The 19,303-nt window shown below is 46.3% G+C and overlaps 1 protein-coding gene across 1 annotated transcript in view; it reads left to right on the top strand.

Annotated features, from left to right (window-relative positions):
- The window catches only part of crtac1b (cartilage acidic protein 1b), a 292,080-nt gene extending 277,706 nt beyond the window's left edge, over nt 1-14,374 (top strand). Inside the window, 4 exon segments of the mRNA XM_073027043.1 lie at nt 5,121-5,263; nt 6,185-6,227; nt 7,467-7,610; nt 13,510-14,374. Coding sequence (XP_072883144.1) covers nt 5,121-5,263; nt 6,185-6,227; nt 7,467-7,610; nt 13,510-13,616 — 437 coding nt within the window. The 3' untranslated portion in view covers nt 13,617-14,374.
- The last annotated feature ends 4,929 nt before the right edge of the window (nt 14,375-19,303 follow it).

The following is a 19,303-nucleotide window of genomic DNA, read 5'->3' as shown; positions in this document are numbered from 1 at the left end:
TTGGGAAAATTAGGTTGGTGCTGGATCCCAGGAGGGGAGATTTGTAGAATGCCTACAAGATAGCTTTTTAGAGCAAATCATGGTCGAGCCCACTAGGGGACCAACTATTCTGGACTGGATGTTGTGCAATGAACCAGAATTGATTAGAGGGCTTAAGGTAAAGGAACCCTTAAGAGAAAGTGATCATATTATGATCGAATTCACCCTGAACTTTGAGAAGGAGAAGCTAAAGTCGGATGTATCAGCATTGCTGTGGAGTAAAGGCATGAGAGAACAGCTGGCCAGAACTGATTGGAAAAGAACACTGAGCAGCAATGGCTGGAATCTCTGGAAACAATTCGGAAGGTGCATTCCAAAGTGAAGGAAGTATTCTAAAGGCAAGATGACACAACTGCGGCAAACAAGAGAAGTTAAAGCCAATGTAAAATGTGGAAGACGCAGGCAGTGTGCCACAAGTCCAAGAGTGTCGGGGAGCAGAAGTGAGTGAAGTTGCTATTTCTAAGGAGAAGGTCTCTTGGGAAACTGAAAGGACTGAAGGTAGATAAGTCACCTGGGCCAGATGGTGTATACCCCAGGGTTCTGAAAGAGGTGGCTGAAGAGATTGGGAAGGCATTACTAACGATCTTTCAAGAATCACTAGATTCTGGAATGGTTCCAGAGGACTGGAAAATTGCAAATGTCACACCACTCTTCAAGAAGGGAGAGAGGCAGAAGAAACAAAATTATAGGCCAGTTAGTCTGATCTCAGTGGTTGGGCAGATGTTGGAGTCGATTGTTAACGATGTGGTTTCAGGGACCTTGGAGGCACATGAGAAAGTAGTCCATAGTCAGCATGATTTCCTCAAGAGAAAATTTTGCCTGACAGAGATGTTGGAATTCTTTGAAGAAATAACAAGCAGGACAGACAAATGAGAATCAGTGGATGTTGGGTACTTGGATTTTTTGAAGACCTTTGATAAGGTGCCACGCATGAGGATGTTTAACAAGTTATGAGCCCATAGTCTTACAGGGAAGATACTAGAATGGATAATGCAGTGGCTGATCAGCAGGAGGCGAAGAGTGAGAATAAAGGGAGCCTTTTCTGGTTAGCTGTTCCACAGGGGGTCAGTGTTGGGGCCACTTCTTTTTAATTTTTATGTCAGTGACCTGGATGACAGCACTGATGGTTTTGACAGAGGTTGCGAATGATATGAAAATAGATGGAGGATCAGGTAATTTTGAGGAAGTGGAGAGGCTACAGAAAGACTTAAACAGATTCAAAGAATGAGCAAAGAAGTGGCAGATGGAATACAAAGTCAGGAAATGTATGCTCATGCACCTTGGTAGAAGAAATAAAAGGGCAGACTATTTTCTAAAGAACAGAAAATTCAAAAATCTGAGGTGCAAAGGGACTTAGGAGTCTTCGTGCAGAATTCACAAAGGTTAATTTGCAGGTTGAGTCAGTAATGAGGAATACAAATGCGATGTTAGCATTCATTTCAAGAGGACTGGAATATAAAAGCAAGGACTGTATGTTGAAGATGTATTCTATTGGGGAGGGAGTTGCAGGATTTTGACCCAGTGACGGTGAAGAAATAGCCACATATTTCCAATCAGGATGGTCTGTATCTTGGAAGGCAACTTGCAATAAAATAGAGATAGCAGTGAATTCAACTGTAATTAATGATAAATAGAACCATGCCTGACTTGCTGAGTGCCTTCAGAATTTGCCCCATTAGCTTCATCCTCCATCAAGATTTCTTTACAATCTCCTGCTCAGATCATAGGCTTGAGCTTTATTCGAAGCTATAAAGAAAGCTTGTTCATGGCCCAGGGACATTTCCTCATCACCTCCCGAGACCTGGTTTCAAGGATCTTGGAGCAAAGTGTCTTTTTTCTAACCAGATGCGTTGCTTTAAACAGTTTGAATTCTGAACACAAAGTTAAAAGTAAATGTGTTAAAATAAATATATATCACTATCCTGAGATTCCTTTTCTTGTGGGTAATCACAGTAAATACAGAGAAACAATAGAGCCATGAAAACTCACACAACAAATATGGACAAGCAACCAAAGTGGGAAAGAGAACAAACTATGCAAATGCAAAAAAAAGAAAAATTAATAATGATAATAAATAAGCAATAAATATGAGTTGTAAAGTGCTTGAAGGACTTCAAGCCAGCAAGTTCTTCAACAATTCAAACAGTCTGTTAATAAGGAGGCAACAAACAATGACACATCATGTTTGATGCATGGATTTTAAGTCATGTCAAGTTTACTGTCATTTAACTATATACATAACGTATATAACATACATAACCATATAATTTATATAGAAGCCAGACCATGTTTCTCCAAACCAGGGTGTAAAGCACAGTGGTACACATAAAATACATACTACCGTGCTCATTAAGTTTATACCAGTCAACAAATAGACTTTGGGTGAAAGAGTTCTTGATCGTCAGTGGATCAAAGGGCCTTTTACTGTACTGTCACTATCTCATCAGCTCTTAAAGTGCTTTTCCAAGGACATTACAAATGAGATATTGAATGGTTTGGGACTATACTCACTGGAAGTCGGAAGAAGGAGGGGACCTTATAGAAATAAATTAAGTCATGAAACAGATGGGTAAGATAGAGTCAGGAAAATTGTTTCCATTGGTAGGTGAGACTAGAATTAAGGGACAGAGCCTCAAGATTCAAGGAAATAGATTTAGGACAGAGACGAGGAGAAACTGCTTTTCCCAGAGAGAAGTGAATCTGTATAATTCCCTGCCCGTAAGCAGTACAGCCTACCTCATTAAATGTATTTAGAACATAGAACAGTACAGCACAATACAGACCCTTTGGCCCTCAATGTTGCGTCTTACTCCATGATCAATCTAATGCTTTCTTCCTACACAGCTCACAACACCCCATGTTTCTTGCATCTATATGCCTATCTAAGGGTCTGTTAAATGTCCCTAATGTTCCAGGCACCCATCACTCCCTCAATAAAAAGTTGGATAGACTCTTCTTTTTATGTCATCTCTTACCAACTTGATTGAGTTTTTTGACAAGGTGACGAGAGAGATCGATGAGGGTAGGACAGTGGATGTTGCCTATATGGATTTTAGTAGGCATTTGACAAAGTCCCTCATGGGAGGCTAATCCAAAAGATTAAGATGCATGGGGTCCACGGCAAATTGGCTGTTTGGATTCAGAACTGTCTTGTGCATAGAAGACAGAGGGCAGTGGTTGAAGGGATTTATTCGAGCTGAAGGTCTGTAGTTAGTGGAGTCCCTCAGGAATCTGGGTTGGGATCTGCTGTTTGTGATGTATATAAATTACCTGGATGAGAATGTAGGTGGATGGGTTAGTAGGATTGCAGATGATACCAAGAATGGTGGAGTTGTGGATGGTGTAGAAGACTGGCAAAGAGTACAACACAATATAGATCAGTTGCAGATTTGGGCTGAGAAATGGCAGATGGAATTAACCCAGATAAATGTGAAGTGTTGCACCTTGGTGGGACAAATGCAAGGAGATGGTACACTGTTAAGAGCAAGATCCTTAACAGTGCTACTGAGCAGAGAGATCTTGGGATCCAAGTTCATAGCTCCTTGGAAGTGGCTACACAAGTCAATAAGGTAGCTAAGGTGGCTCAGGGAATGCTTGCTTTTATTGGTTGAGGCATTAAATTCAGAAGTCAGGAGGCTATGTTGCAACTTTATAAAACTCTGGTTCTGGACTATTGCATACAGTTCTGGTTGCCCATTGTAAGAAGGAGGTTGAGGCTTTGGAGAGGGTGCAGAAGAGGTTTACCAGGATGCTGCCTGGTTTAGAGGCCATTGGCTATCGTGAGAGGCTGGACAAGCTTGAGTTTTCTCAGGAGTGCTGAAGACTGAGGGCAGATCTGATAGAGGTTTACAAGACTATAAGAGGCACAGGTAGAGTAGACAGGGAGTATTTGTTTCCCAGGGTTGAGATCTCTAATACCAGAGGGCATGCATTGAGGTGAGAGGGGGTAGGTTCAAGGGTGATGTGAGGAGGAAGTTTATTATCAGAGAGTCATGGATGTCTGGAACGCACTGCCTGGTACAGTGGTGGAGGCAAATACATTAGAGGGTTTTAAGAGACGTTGGGATAGAAACGTGGCTGTAAGAAGGATAGAGGGATATGGACATTGTGTAGGTAGGAAAGATTAGTGTTTGGGTGTTTTTTGATTTGCTTTTTAACTGGTTCAGCACAGCGTTGAGGGCTGAATGGCCTTTCCCTGTGCCATACTGTTCTATGTAGTCAATAAATTAAGAGCTTTGGGGGCAAAGCAGGTATGTGGAGCTGATTCCATGACCTGAGCAGCCGTATTTGAATTGTGGAGGCGGCTCCACAGTCAAGTAACCTACACCTGCTCCTATTTCTTATATGGGGATTGTTTCCGCATTCATCAGCCTATCAGAGAGTGAGCCTCGGACCCCACCACTCATTGAGTAAAGTTGCCTATTTTCAATTGCCCCCTGTCAGACTCAGGTTTATTTCACTAACACGCAGAATGCCATGAAGTTTGATGTACTGTGGCAGCAGCGCAGTGCAATCATAATTAAAAACTATAAATGAAAATAAGAAATGTATATAAGAAATACATTAACCAAGTAGTGCAAAAAGAGAGCAAAAGTAGTGAGCTGGTGTTCATGGGTTGGTTCATTGTCTGTTCTGAGGGTGGAGGGGAAGAAGCTGTCCTAAAATATTGAGTGTGGGTCTTCAGGCTCCTGTACCTCCTCCTTAATGGTGGCAGTGAGAAGAGGGCATGTTCTGGGTGATGAGGACCTCACTGACAGATGCCACCTTTTTGAAGAGTGACGTTTTGAAGATGACCTCCATGCTGGGAGGGTAGTGATCATGTTGGAGCTGGCTGAGTTCATGACCCTCTGCCGTCTTTTCCAGTCCTGTGCAGTGACCCCTCCGTACCTGACGGTAATGCAGCCAGTCAGAATGCTTTCCATGGTACATCTGTAGAAATTTACCAGAGTGATAACACTTGCCTGGATAATATATCCAACAGTGTTGAGATGATAGATTCTCTGCTCCACAGGCTTTGTCCAGGCTTCTCTATATTTTACTCTCGCAAACACTCAGCCTCTGCTTCTCCTTGACTTGAATAGGGACGGACGTGGCCACTCACCTGGAGGTGACCTGGCCAGGAGGCGCATTCACCTCCCGAGGCATCTCCCTTGGTGACATGAACTCTACCATTGAAGTGCTGTTTCCAGAAGATGGAGGAGAAGTCAGCAACCCGGAGATTGAGGTACAAGGGAAGCTGGGGAGCCCTTGCACTCTCCTCTCGCTCTCCCCCTCACTCGCTCAATCGTTCCCCCATTTGGATCTGACTAATGGACCCCACCAAGGTGTTTTGGTGCAGGAACAGTTCCCTTACTGTTTCCCTGGTTAACTCTGGCTGGTCTAGCTCTCTCTAGATCTGGGACTCACCTGTGTGGTTCTCAGTTTCCTGGTTCTTGTCTCTGTCTCTGTCTCTATCTATCTCTATCTCTATCTCTGTCTCTGTCTCACTCTCCCTTTTTCTATCATCTCACTCTTTCTCCCCACTTTTCTCTCATTTCAATCTCTTTTGCTGTCTGTCTCCTCTCTCTTTATGCTTCTCTCCCCACATCCTCTCTCAATCTCTCTCCCTCTCACTCTTGCTCTCTCTATTTTTCCTGTCTCTCTCTCTCTCCCTCTCTCTCCTGTCCTCTGTCTCTGTTTCTCTCTATAATCAACTCTTTCTGCCCCTTCTCCCCTCTCTCTATCTATCTCCCTCTTCCAGACTCCTCCATGTGAAGAAACATCCTTAAATTAAAGGAAAAAACTTGCTAATGCTAGGAATCTGAAATAAAAAAGATGTGAGTGGAACCACACTGCAAACGGCAGCACCGGAGATGTCGTTTGACCTTCCGATTATTTCCAGTAGTTTGTTTTTAGTCCTGCTACAACTCAACATCAACTCTATCTGTACTTTCCCCAATGCAAGTATCTCTCTCTCTCTCTCTCTCTCTCTCTCTCTCTCTCTCTCTCTCTCTCTCTCTCTCTCTCTCTCTCTCTCTTTTTCTCCTTAACTGTGTCCCTGGGGTGATTTCACCAATCCCTGTCCAATTTCAACAAAACATCTGTGATTTTGCACTCCCTCCCATGTCAGTATAGCCACCAATCTGTCTATCTTGTATCTCCTCAGTGTGGACGAGGATTTACCACTGACGGAAGAGGTCGCTGTATTGGTGAGTCAATACTGTACTGAATCGGTGAGCTCTGTGATCTGGAAATAAGGTTGTAGGGAAGGCGTCATTTTATGAATACATTTTTAAGTGTGCACTGGGGAAGAGCGATCATAACATGACAAAAATTCACATTTAGCTCCAGAGTGATAAACTGAGATCTGAAATTATCGTCTTAATTTTACTTTGTAACTATGCCTCATTGGTTTGAAATTCTCCCATTAATAAATTGTTTTAACTGTTGTTAATGTGCCCACCTCATCCACTATTTCTGTCAGCTTATTCCCAAATAGGCACCACTCTTTGTGCAACAAAGAAGCTGCTCCTGATTTCCCTTTTAAATCTCTCACCTTTGACGTTAAACCCATGCACGTTTGTTTTTAGTAGCCCTCCCTGGGAGAGGGACTACCTGCTGTCACCCTGTCTATGCCCCTCGTGTCCTTTCAGGTCACCCCTCAATTTCCTATGATCCGGCGAATAACTTTGCTGCAGCCTTTGTAGTTCATGGTGCTCCTGATCCCATCTCCATACCTGCTCTCCCAAGTAAAGGGCCTGAGCATAAAGAAAGATAGTGTCCTGAAAGCTATGGACAGGTGACGGTGGGGTCAGGCGGTGAGTTTCAGTTCCACTCAGTGTGTTGGTCACAGAAACCAGCCTCCCCTCCACTCTGACTACACTGCTCGCTGTCTCAATAAAGCAGACTCGACCCATCCCAGGCATTCACTCTTCTCCCCTCCCTTCAGGCAGACGATACAATAGCCTGAGACCACATAATACCAGCACAAGGACAGCTTCTATCCCGCTATTATCGGACTATTGAATGGCTCCCTAGTACGATGAGATGGATTCAACCTCACAATCAACCCTGTTATGAGCTTGCACCTCACTGTCCACCTGCGCCACACTATCTCAGTAGCTGTTACATTCTGTTATTGTTTTCCTTGGTACTACCTTGATGCAGTGTGTAATCAATTGATCAGGATGGATGGTATGTGAGAAGCTTATCACTGTGCGTGTGACAAAAATAAACCAATTCCAAGTCCATTCACTCTCCCTTTTCTTTCTCTTGCTCTCTTTTCACTCTCTTCACTCTCTCTCCTTTTCCATATCTTTCTCCCTCTCTCTCTCCCTCCTCCCACCTTTCATTTTCCCACTCTCACTCCCTCCCTCTATCTCCCGCTCTCCCTCTCTCTGCCTCCCATTCCTTCACTCTCCCACGCTACCTCCAACCCCACCCTGTAGACAAGGACGAGTGTGGCAGCTTCCCACTGCCCTGTCCCAGCGACCGGCCCGTCTGCATCAACATGTTCGGGAGCTACAGGTGTCGCCCCAACCGGAGGTGCAATCGGGGCTACGAGCCCAACGAGGACGGGACGGCATGTGTAGGTGAGTGTCCCCTACAGCCCAGTTCCCTTCATTAATACAGTCAACCACAGCCGGAACTCTCATCTACTTTGCCCCCATTTTGAACATCAACAATTCATCCCTCTCTAAATCCACTGGAAAAGCTTCTGCATCAGGTCCCAGGGACCATGTCCCAAGGAGATACTCCTAAATTTCCTAAACCTTTCCAGAAACATGGGGAAGGAACAATGAACTTCAGTAAACTCCTAGCAGGTTTTAGTCATCATATAGTCTATCAAGGGCCCTTCCATAAATGCCTGCATCTCCAGTAGATACTGCAAAGTGCCAGCACTCTTGTACCTGGGCCATTCTTTACAGAACAATGGTATCATTGTGAAATCACCACCAGGTTTCACATCTTCCCAGTGCAACTTCAATTCAAATAATTAAATGAACCTGGAATGAAAAACTCAGTAACTAGTTTAATCACTCGAATCGAGTTTGATGTTCCCCTAAGTGGGTCGTCAGATGGCTGTAGAGGTCGATCTGGGATCCACGTACCACAATGTTAGAGTGGATTTCCTTAATAGAGAGGGAGTTCTGTGGGTGACTTTGTTTAACGTGGGGAAGCTGATGGACGAGCAGCCACAGGTTGGTGTCAGGGTCCTGCTGCGTGGAAAGCAAGACAACTGGGGACCCTTCATTGCTGCACTTCTCCCCTGCCTTCACTGACATTGTGATGTATCACCTTCCACCAGCCCAGCCGTCGGGTCGCCCTTCGTCTGGAACCTCCCCTCTGACCTTACTATCATGGATGACCCAACCCAGAGGGAAACGCCAGCGGCTAAACTCCACACGGCATCGCTCTCGGGATCTCAGGAGCTCACAGGCCTCTCTACCATGATATGGTGATGATCCTCGGAGAAATCAGTTACTGTTGGCCCACAAAGCTGTGCCGAACATGTCTCTACCTTAGAACTGCCTAGGCTTTACCCATAGCCCTCTATTTTCCTAAGCTCCATGTAGCCATCCAGGAGTCTCTTAAAAGACCCTATTGTATCTGCTTCCACCGCTGCCACCGTCAGCCCATTCCACACACTGTGGTGAACTACATATACCTGTCTGGACACGCCCCCTGCTGACTGCTCCTGTGGCTCCTCCCACAGACCCCTGTATAAAGGCGATTGAGGTCTGAGCCCGGCCTCTCTGTCTCCAGGATGTAGTATGGTGGTCAACCACTGCTTGTTCCTTCTTCCAGTCAATAAAAGCCGATATCTCGCCTTTACGTCTCAGAGAGAGTTATTGATGGTGCATCACACACTCACCACTCTCTGCGTAAAAAACTTACCCCGACATCTCCTCTGTACCTACTTCCAAGCACCTTAAAACTATGTCCTCTCGTGCTAGCCATTTCAGCCCTGGGGAAAAGCCTCTGACTATCCATAGAACCATAGAACATTTCAGCACAGAAATAGGCCTTTTGGCCCTTCCTGGCCGTGCCGAACCATTTTTCTGCCTAGTCCCACTGACCTGCACCTGGACTATATCCCTCCATACACCTCTCATCCATGTACCTGTCCAAGTTTTTCTTAAATGTTAAAAGTGAGGCCGCATCTACCACTTCATCTAGCAGCTCATTACACACTCCCACCACTCTGTGTGTGAAGAAGCCCCCCCCCCAATGTTCCCTTTAAACTTTTCCCCCTTCACCTTTAACCCATGACCTCTGGTTTTATTCTGCCCTAGCCTCAGTGGAAAAAGCCTGCTTGCATTCACTCTATGTATACCCATCATAATTTTATATACCTTTATCAAATCTCCCCTCATTCTTCTACACTCCAGGGAATAAAGTCCTAACCTATTCAACCTTTCTCGGTAACTCAGTTTCTCAAGTCCCGGCAACATCCTTGTAAACCTTCTCTGCACTCTTTTAACCTTATTAATATCCTTCCTGTAATTCGGTGACCAAATCTGCACACAATACTCCAAATTCAGCTTCACCAATGCCTTATACAACCTCACCATAACATCACAACTCTTATACTCAATACTTTGATTTATAAAGGCCAATGTACCAAAAGCTCTCTTTATGACCCTATCTACCTGTAGATAGGTAGATTGGTTCCACTTTTAGGGAATTTTGTATCTGTATTCCCAGCTCCCTCTGTTCGACTGCACTCCTCAGTGCCCTACCATTTACCTTGTATGTTCTACCTTGGTTTGTCCTTCCACACGATCAATGCCTCTCATTATCTTGTACACCTCTATCAAGTCACCTGTCATCCTCCGTCACTCCAAGGAGAAAAGGCTGAGTTCATTCAACCTATTCTCATAAGGCATGCTCCCTAATCCAGGCAACATCCTTGTAAATCTCCTCTGCACCCTTTCAATGGTTTCCACGTCCTTCCCACAGTGAGGTGACCAGAATTTGAGCACAGTACTCCAAGTGGGGTCTGACCAGGGTCCTATATAGCTGCAACATTACCTCTCAGATCATAAACTCAATCCCACGATTGATGAAGGCCAATGCACCGTATGCCTTCTTAACCACAGAGTCAACCTGTGCAGTAGCTTTGAGTGTCCTATGGACTCGGACCCCAAGATCCCTCTGATCCTCCACACTGCCAAAAGTGTTACCATTAATACTATATTCTGCCTCATGTTCTCTCTTTATACTGTGAACCATTGCAAGCTGGATAGATAAAGATAAAGACAATCCATGAAACAGCAGAGACAGAAATATAGAAACACTGGTAGTAAAATTGAATGAAAATCTACCAAAAATTCACTAACAGGTGCTCATATAAACAAAGAAGCAAGCATAACAAATGTAAAACGGCAAGAAGTTTAAGTTCAAGTTCAATTGTCATTCAACCATACATGAATATCCATGAGCACAGCCAAACGAACAGTGTTACTCCAGGGCCAAGGTGCAAAACAAAGTACCAACAGCAATACACAGCACAAAGGACACATATAGCACATATAAGATAGCAGTAAAATAGAGTCACACAAAAAATATGTGGTCCAAGTCCCTGGGTCCACGAATGTTGCAGCAGTGTTCAGTTGAACTCAATACAGCTTTCCTTTCACTGAGCAAACACTGGAGGGCAGCACCAACGACAGCATGCCACACCCACTCTGACCTCGCTCCTGGACAGCCAACTCTGCCGCTTGAGGCCAAGTCCTCACTACAACCAAGGCCATGCAGCTCCCCTTCCCTCGGTCCCCCCAAATGAGTTGAATTGACTCTATTTCTTACATCCTTCACATACATGAGGAGTAAAAATCCATTACGTTTCATCTCCATCTAAATGTGCAATCATATTAATTTTAAATAATTTATAATAAATACAACAGTCAATGTAATATAGAGAACACTCAAATCGGTGTGAGTTCGTCAGTCTGATGGCCTGGTGGAAGAAGCAGTCCCGGAGCCTGTTGGTCCTGGCTTCTATGCTGCGGTACCACTTCCTGGATGGTAGCAGCTGGAATAGATTGTGGTTGTGGTGACTTGGGCCCCCAATGATCCTTCGGGCCCTTTTTACACACCTGTTCTAGTAAATGTCCTGAATCATGGGGAGTTCACAATTACAGATGCACTGGGCTGTCCACACCACTCTCTGCAGAGTCCTGCGATTAAGGGAGGTACAGTTCCCATACCAGGCAGTGATGCAGCCAGTCAGGATGCTCTCAGTTGTGTCCCTGTAGAAAGTTCATAGGATTTGGGGGCCCATACCAAACTTCCTCAACCGTCTGAGATGAAAGAGGCACTGTTGTGCCTTTTTCACCACACAGCTGGTGTGCACAGACCACGTGAGACCCTCGGTGATGTGGATGCCATGGAACTTAAAGCTGTTTACCCTCTCAACCCCAGATCCATTGATGTCAATAGAGGTCAGCCTGTCTCCACTCCTCCTGTAATCCAGAACCAGCTCCTTTGTTTTTGCGACATTGAGGGAGAGGTTGTTTTCTTGACACCACTGAGTCGGAGAGATGACTACTTCCCTGTAGGCCACCTCAATATTGTTTGAGATAAGGCCAATCAATGTAGTGTCCTCAGCAAATTTAATTAGCAGATTGGAGCTGTGGGCGGCGATACAGTCATGGGTATACAGAGAGTAAAAGAGGGGACTTTGTACACAGCTCCGAGGGGCTCCTGTATTGAGAGTCAGTGAACTGCAGCATTCCACATTACCAATGCCCAACAGAGTCTTGCAATCTCAATAAGAGCGGCTAAAATAATCACTCGCTGTTAGACTGCACATTGCCTTCATACTCTGACTCCAGTCCACACCGGCCAGCTCCCTCAGTTTCCTGCAAGAGTAGTTCACTGACAGGGTGGACCGGCAGTACTTTAAGTTCTGAATGTGCAGCAAGGTCTTGCAATTGTAAGAATCTGTTTAGGGAAGACAACGCCTTTGGTTGGCCCTGTAGAAGCCACTGTGTCTGAGAACACCGCCATCTTACCAGAGACCGAATAACCAAAGAACAATGGCAATTTAGACCTGAGTCCAACGAGTTGTATTTTACCATTCTCCAGCAGAGGACATCTGCTGTTCTTGAGAGACAATGGAGTTGATTTTGAAGTGCCTTAGGTGATCACAAGGATCGAATCAGTTTTATTATCACTGACTCAGATAACATGATATTTGTTTTGCGGCAGCAACACTGTGCAAAGACATAAAATGGCTATAACTTTCAAAATAAATAAATAACGCAAAAGAGGAACGATGAGGTGATGTTTATTGGTTCATGGAAATCTGATGGGGAAGAAGCTGATACTAATTTGTTGAGTGTGGGTCTTCAGCCTCCTGTATCTGCTCCCTGATGGTAGCAATGAGAAGAGGGCATGTCCTGAGTGATGAGGACCCTTGGTGATGGATGCCTCTTTCTTGAGGAACCGCCTTTTGGAGACGTCTTTGATGCTGGGGAGGGTTGTGCCAGTGATGGAGCTGGCTGGGCCTACAATCCTCCGTCGCCTTTTCTGATCCTGCACATTGGGGCCTCCGTACCAGATGGAGATGCAATTAACTAGAATGCTCTCCAGAGTCAGTGCTTAATCTCTCCCTGTTTAACTTCCTTCTTCCTGGGAATCCCCAGCCGGTGTATGACACTCCACTTCTGAGCAACAAGCACCCATCCACAAATGCTCCTCCCTACCTCCCAATTTGTCACACTGCACTGGGGAATAAGTGAATGTTTTAGACTGTATTGATTGTAAAGCTGTATTGTTATCTCTTGTACTTGTTCAATGCCTGCTGTGTATCCCCAGAGAAATCTCTGCTTTTGGTAAACTCTGTACTTTCTGGTAACCCGCTCACCTCTGTCCCTTTTTCTCTCTCCTCCTGATCCTCCAGTTCCTCACACGCCCCACCTCAGGCTCCCTCACCCCATTTCTTTCCCCTCCTCCACCCATTCCATCTGTCCATTGGCCACACACTGCTCCCACTGGGTTCCTTCCCCACCTCCCTCACTTGGTTCTGTGCTCCACCTTCCTTAGATTAGATTCCACCTTCTGCAGCCCTTTGTGACCCCCACCCATCACCTCCCAGCCTCTGTTATTATTCCCACTCCCACTTTTCCATTTGTTCATCAAGACCTCTCCTTGATGCAGCCTCTGTCATTATTCCCACTGCCCCCACCTCATCTGCCCATTAACCCCTCAGCTGGATCCACCCATCACATGCCAGCTCTTGCTCCAGCCCTCCCCCACCCCCCAGCTCTTTACACCTGCTATCTCTCAGTCCACGAATGAACTGGACACAAAATATCAGTAGTCCATTTCCTTCCTCAGATTCTGCTCCAGCTTCCAGTATCTGCAGTCTCTTGTGTCCCCCCTTTGTTTTAATTGTGGTTGCTTTCAACTGTGTCCTGCAATAAGCTTCGATACAAATCTTTCTTCCTTCCTCTTCCTTCTTTTCTTTCTCTTCCTAACCAGCCCAAGTCGCGTACTTTGGAGGAGGCTTCTCATCCGCTCCACAGTCCACCTGTCCTCTCTACTTCATCGTGCTTCTTCCTGGCCTCATCTACTGGCTCCAGGCCTGAGAGCCAGATCTACTCCCCGGCAACTTAACATTTGGAAACCCTCTGTCTTCCACTGCCTCAGCTGTCCATGGTTTGAACAGGATTGAGAAAAAAGAAACAACCACGGCAATTTTCCTCTCTCTCGGTTTGCTGCCTTTCGGTGCACCGTGCAATCAAACTCCCGGTGAAGCCACGATCTCAGGCACACACAGGATGTTCCCATCGAACGGAAAAACTCCAGCCACTCCCCCTTCGATCGCCCACTGTAGAGCAACCCGAGGCCAGGCACACTGGAAACCCAGGAGGTGTTTGATCGGAATTTGATTGTATGATACCAGAGTGATAAGCACAAAAGCCAGACAGCGAAGACTCAGAGGATTCACACAGCACACTCGTGGTGCACGTGTAACGTGCACATGCACATACATTCCCAAACACACTCACACATGCCATAAACACAAGTGAATAAACAAACACGTGTCATATACAGACATGTAATCTATAGGGACGCCCAGAACATACATCTGCAGACATATATAAACACACTTAGCACTTAGGTGCACATATAGGTGTAGATACACAAACAACCTACACAACATGCCTATGTGTGCATATATATACACACACACACACACACACACACACACACACACACACACACACACACACACACACACACACACACACACACACACACACACACACACACACACACACACACCTTTCCTTTATCTCTACAACTATGCTTAATAAAAGTAAATTGTTTGCGATGGTTTGGACAGCTGTGCGTGGGTTACAGTGGTTTGCTCTCGGGCTGAGCTGGAGCTCTGGGTTGTACGTGACAAGGCTGGGTTTCTGTATCGTGTGTGACTGTGTGACGTCCTCACTCCGTCCGCAACTGGGCAAAGCAAATGGCCCCCTCCTGCTGCCATTTCTTCAATCGACGTGCTGTAGACCGGTCTGAGCTGAACTGCTCCTCTAGCCGGGCAGAGAGCTAACAGCATCGAAGCAGGAAGCTCAGACATCGTCGGCGCACAGTGGCTACAGCGGGATATTACAGGACTCTGGCTGTTGTATTGGGTTGAACATTGTTCATGGACTGTGCTGTAAAACAGAGTTGGTGTCTAACCCTACACCCACTGGAGAATTGGGGTGGGGGTGGGGACAGCGGGGTGGACGGTTACACAGACATAAAGGCCACTCGGCCCATCAAGGCTGTGCTAGCATTCGGTCAAATCATGGGTTGTTCACACTGGTCTCAATTCCTCCATCTCCTTAATATTTATCTCCAGTTTAAATATATCGAATGACCCGGCCTCCGCCACCTTCTGGGGCAGAGAATTTCACCGACAGGGTGTGCCACGGGGTGTTTGGCTGCCTGGTCCATGAAAGTGTTAAATTGGTTCATTATTGTCACCTGTTAACTGTAGATTGCATTACATGAGTACATCCAGATAGCGAAGGAAAAATAAAGTGTTACAGCTACAGAGAAAGTGCAGTGCAGGCAGGCAATGAGGTGCAAGATCATAACGGGGTAGATGGTGAAGTCATCATACTAGAGAATCATTCACTAATTCTATAACAGCTGTCCTTGAGTCTGGTGACGCATACTTTGGGGCTTTTGCACCTTCTGCCCGGTTCGGTGGGAGGCAGGAGAGGAGAGAAGGCCCGTGGTGGGTGGAGTCTTTGATTAAGCTGGTTTTGTGACCAGGAGCTTGAGAAATCCACAGAGGGAAAACCATTCATAAATTGAATTCCCACCCCCCCCCCACCATCCCAGGTGGTAAGGGACTCAATGGCTCCCCTGCAGAAAAGTGTGTCAGTGAGACATGGGGGTGCAGCCTTTCTCCTCGCGTCTCTCCCAGCTCCTGCTCAGGACCAGAGGGTCCGGGAATTGCGGTCTCTTGCACCTCTCTAGCTGGCTGTGCTAGCGCTGTCTCTCTCCATAATGGAAGACTGGGCCAGTAGAGAAGCAGGCACCCTCCAACGGTTCTTTGAAGTGGGGGAGTTCAGAAAGGAAACAGATTGTGAAAGATGCAAGAAATCACGATTTTAGCAATCTTCCACAGGAAAAAGAGTTTCGACCAGAGACACTGACTGTTACCCCGCCTAACCCACTGAGTTCCCCCAACTTCAGCGTGCAGTGCCTGCTGTCCCTTGTGTCCCAGTCCTGGCACTTGGCTCCTCAGCAGCATGACTAGTTTATTGCTGACAGGTCCCGGTCCACAGCCCTCGAACCATTGGCACCCTGCACACTGCTCCATGTCCAGCCCAGTCTGGACACCATCCTCGCATTTCCACACCCCCACGTCACCACCCTCACATTTCAGCACCCACATTCCCTGCCCCCCATGCCCACATCCTTTTCCCAACCCCATATTCCTTCTCCACCCCACATCCAAGGTACTCCAAAAGTTTTCAGAAGGCATTTGATAAGGTCCCACATAGGAGATTGGTGGGTAAAATCAAAGCTCAGGGCATTGGGGGGAAGGCATTGACATGGATAGAAAACTGGTTGGCAGATAGAAAGCAAAGGGTAGCGGTGAATGGGTGTTTCTCGGAATGGCAGGTGGTGACTAGTGGGGTGCCACAGGGCTTGGTATTGGGACCACAGCTGTTTACCATTTACGTCAACGATTTGGATGAAGGCATAGAAAATAACATCAGCAAATTTGCTGATGATACTAAGCTGGGTGGCAGTGTGACATGTGATGAGGATGTTAGGAGAATTCAGGGTGACTTGGATAGGCTGGGTGAGTGGGCAGATACTTGGCAGATGGCGTTTAATGTGAATAAGTGTGAGGTTATCCACTTTGGGAGTAAGAACAGGAAGGCAGATTATTATCTGAACGGTGTAGAGTTGGGTAAGGGAGAAATACAAAGAGATCTCAGAGTCCTTGTTCATCAGTCACTGAAGGTGAATGAGCAAGTGCAGCAGGCAGTGAAGAAGACTAATGGAATGTTGGCCTTTATTACAAAGGGAATTGAGTACAAGAGCAAGGAAATCCTCTTGCATTTGTACAGAGCCCTGGTGAGACCACACCTGGAATATTGTGTACAGTTTTGGTCTCCAGGGTTAAGGAAGGACATCCTGGCTGTAGAGGAAGTGCAGCGTAGATTCACGAGGTTAATTCCTGGGATGTCTGGACTGTCTTACGCAGAGAGGTTAGAGAGACTGGGCTTGTACACGCTGGAATTAAGGAGATTGAGAGGGGATCTGATTGAAACATATAAGATTATTAAGGGATTGGACAAGATAGAGGCAGGAAATATGTTCCAGATGCTGGGAGAGTCCAGTACCAGAGGGCATGGTTTGAGAATAAGGGGTAGGTCATTTAGGACAGAGTTAAGGAAAAACAACTTCTCCCAGAGAGTTGTGGGGGTCTGGAATGCACTGCCTCGGAAGGTAGTGGAGGCCAATTCTCTGGATGCTTTCAAGAAGGAGCTAGATAGGTATCTTATGGATAGGGGAATCAAGGGATATGGGGACAAGGCAGGAACCGGGTATTGATAGTAATTGATCAGCCATGATCTCAGAATGGCGGTGCAGGCTCGAAGGGCCGAATGGTCTACTTCTGCACCTATTGTCTATTGAAAGCTTAAATCATATTTCAGTGCACAGATAATGCTTGGAATTGCTAGAAATAATGTCTTGGTAGTATCTAAGGTATTTATTGTTCCATGGAGTATGATGTCTTCATCCTGTGCTCAAGTGTGGTGACCTAATTTGATCCTGAATGTGATGTCACAATGCTGCACCTGGATATGATATCATATATTTACAACATACAGTATGATATCATCACATTTGTATCTGGAGATGATGTCATCACACCCATGCATGGACATGATGTCATACTGTATATTGCCCACATATAATGTCATCGCAGCTGTGCATGGATACGATGTCATATGTTACCTGCATAAGATGCCATCCCATTGTCCCTGAATGGGGGGATCTGTTAGATTGCGCTGAGAAATTATGTCATGTTGCGGCTGATGTGATGTCAACCTGGTGACCATGACACTGGGCTGCAACTGCCCAGGTGGAATTATGAAGAGTTCTTCCCCCATGAGCGGATCTTACTCTAGAGGCAGAGCTGTCCCAGCTGGGAGTTCTTCACATCGAGGGGTTGGGTGGGTCAGCGTTGCCAAGAAAGCACAGGGGTCAGAGATGGGTTTGACCTGGGAAGCAGTGTCACCAGGAGCAGAAACCCAGCTCTTTTTGTCCATCCGGGAGCCAATCCCATTGCAGTAGACTGGCTCAGAATATGGGCCAAACCTCTCCCACCATCCCTGGGGACAAAATGAGAATATGGCACACAACCCCACATCCAAGGCCCACGTCCCAGCAAATGCCTTTTGTCGTAAGGTTGGGCTCGGATATGAGTAGGTGGTAACTGCTCAGGCTGCACAGGAGACAGGGTCTTTTCCACCTTTAGCCGCTGTGGCCCCTACTCACTGGGGGGGGAGTCTCAGGATGGTGCCACGAATTCCCTCCCCACACCAGGGTGAAGAGAAGCTCTCGTATCACTGAGTGAGCCCTGCGCCTACATCCAGGGACACCTGTTCCGAGCGGGTGAATCTGTGACCCATGAACGTGTCTTGCCCAGTGAGCTGCGAGCGTTGTCCGTTACCTCCCGTTGGACACTGTGTATTGGTCTGCAAACAAATATGCATTTCAATGCTCCTGGTCTCTGTCTCCTTCTTTCAACTGATCATTTTCAGCAGGTGGCCCTTCGTGGGATTTCGCACGTCATTGTAAAATGGCTGCCTGCTCCCCTTCAGAGTTAGTCGGGTTTCCATAGAGAGTTACAACACAGACACGGACCCTTCAGCCCACTGAATCCACGCTGGCCGTCAACCACCCAGGCACACCAAGACCATAAGACATAGGAGTAGAATTATGCGATCAAGTATGCACTGACATTCAATCATGGTATTTTTCCCCAACTCTATTTTCCTGCCTTCCCCCCATAATGCTTAACCCCCATCCCCCACCAATCAAGAGCCTATCAATCTCTGCCTGAAAAAATAACTCAATAACTTGGCTGCCACAGCCCTCTGTGGTAACAGACTCCACAGATTCACCACCCTCTGGTTGAAAAAATTCCTCCTTATTTCAATTTTAAATGGATGCCCCTTTATTCTGAGGCTGTAGCCTCTGGTCCTAGAATCTCTTATTGACGGAAACATCTACTCCACATTGATTCTATCCAGTAGTTTTCAATGAGATCCCTCCACCCTACACCCCCACTTTATCCTTCTGAACTCCATTAATTACAGGCTCCTCCATTCAGCCTTTGATTCCCAAGATCCAGAGATTTCTGTGAACTTCCTCTGGACACTCTTCAGGCCAGTGCTTCCTTCTTTAGATATGGGGCCCAACTTGCTCACAATATCCCAAATCCAGATTCAGACATATTTATCACATGTACATCGAACCATACTGTGAAATGTGTTGATTGGGTTAACCCAATGATGTGCCGTGGGCAAGTGTCACCACACATTCTGGCGCCAATGTCCTGCACTGATTCCATCTCAATCTCCCCAGGTTCCCCAGAGATCCTACCCCTCACCAGCACATTGGGAGCAATTTAGCCACAGACCCACATCTTTGAGATGTGGGAGGAAATTGAAGCACCCGGATCCACTTTATCACAGAGAGAATGTGCAAACTTCCCACACGGACAAAACCCAAGGTTGGA

This window comes from Hemitrygon akajei, chromosome 23, assembly GCF_048418815.1.
Source record: "Hemitrygon akajei chromosome 23, sHemAka1.3, whole genome shotgun sequence".
Classification (NCBI taxonomy): domain Eukaryota; kingdom Metazoa; phylum Chordata; class Chondrichthyes; order Myliobatiformes; family Dasyatidae; genus Hemitrygon; species Hemitrygon akajei.
Note: the sequence above shows the minus strand (reverse complement) of the source record. Positions and strands in the feature narration are given on the sequence as shown.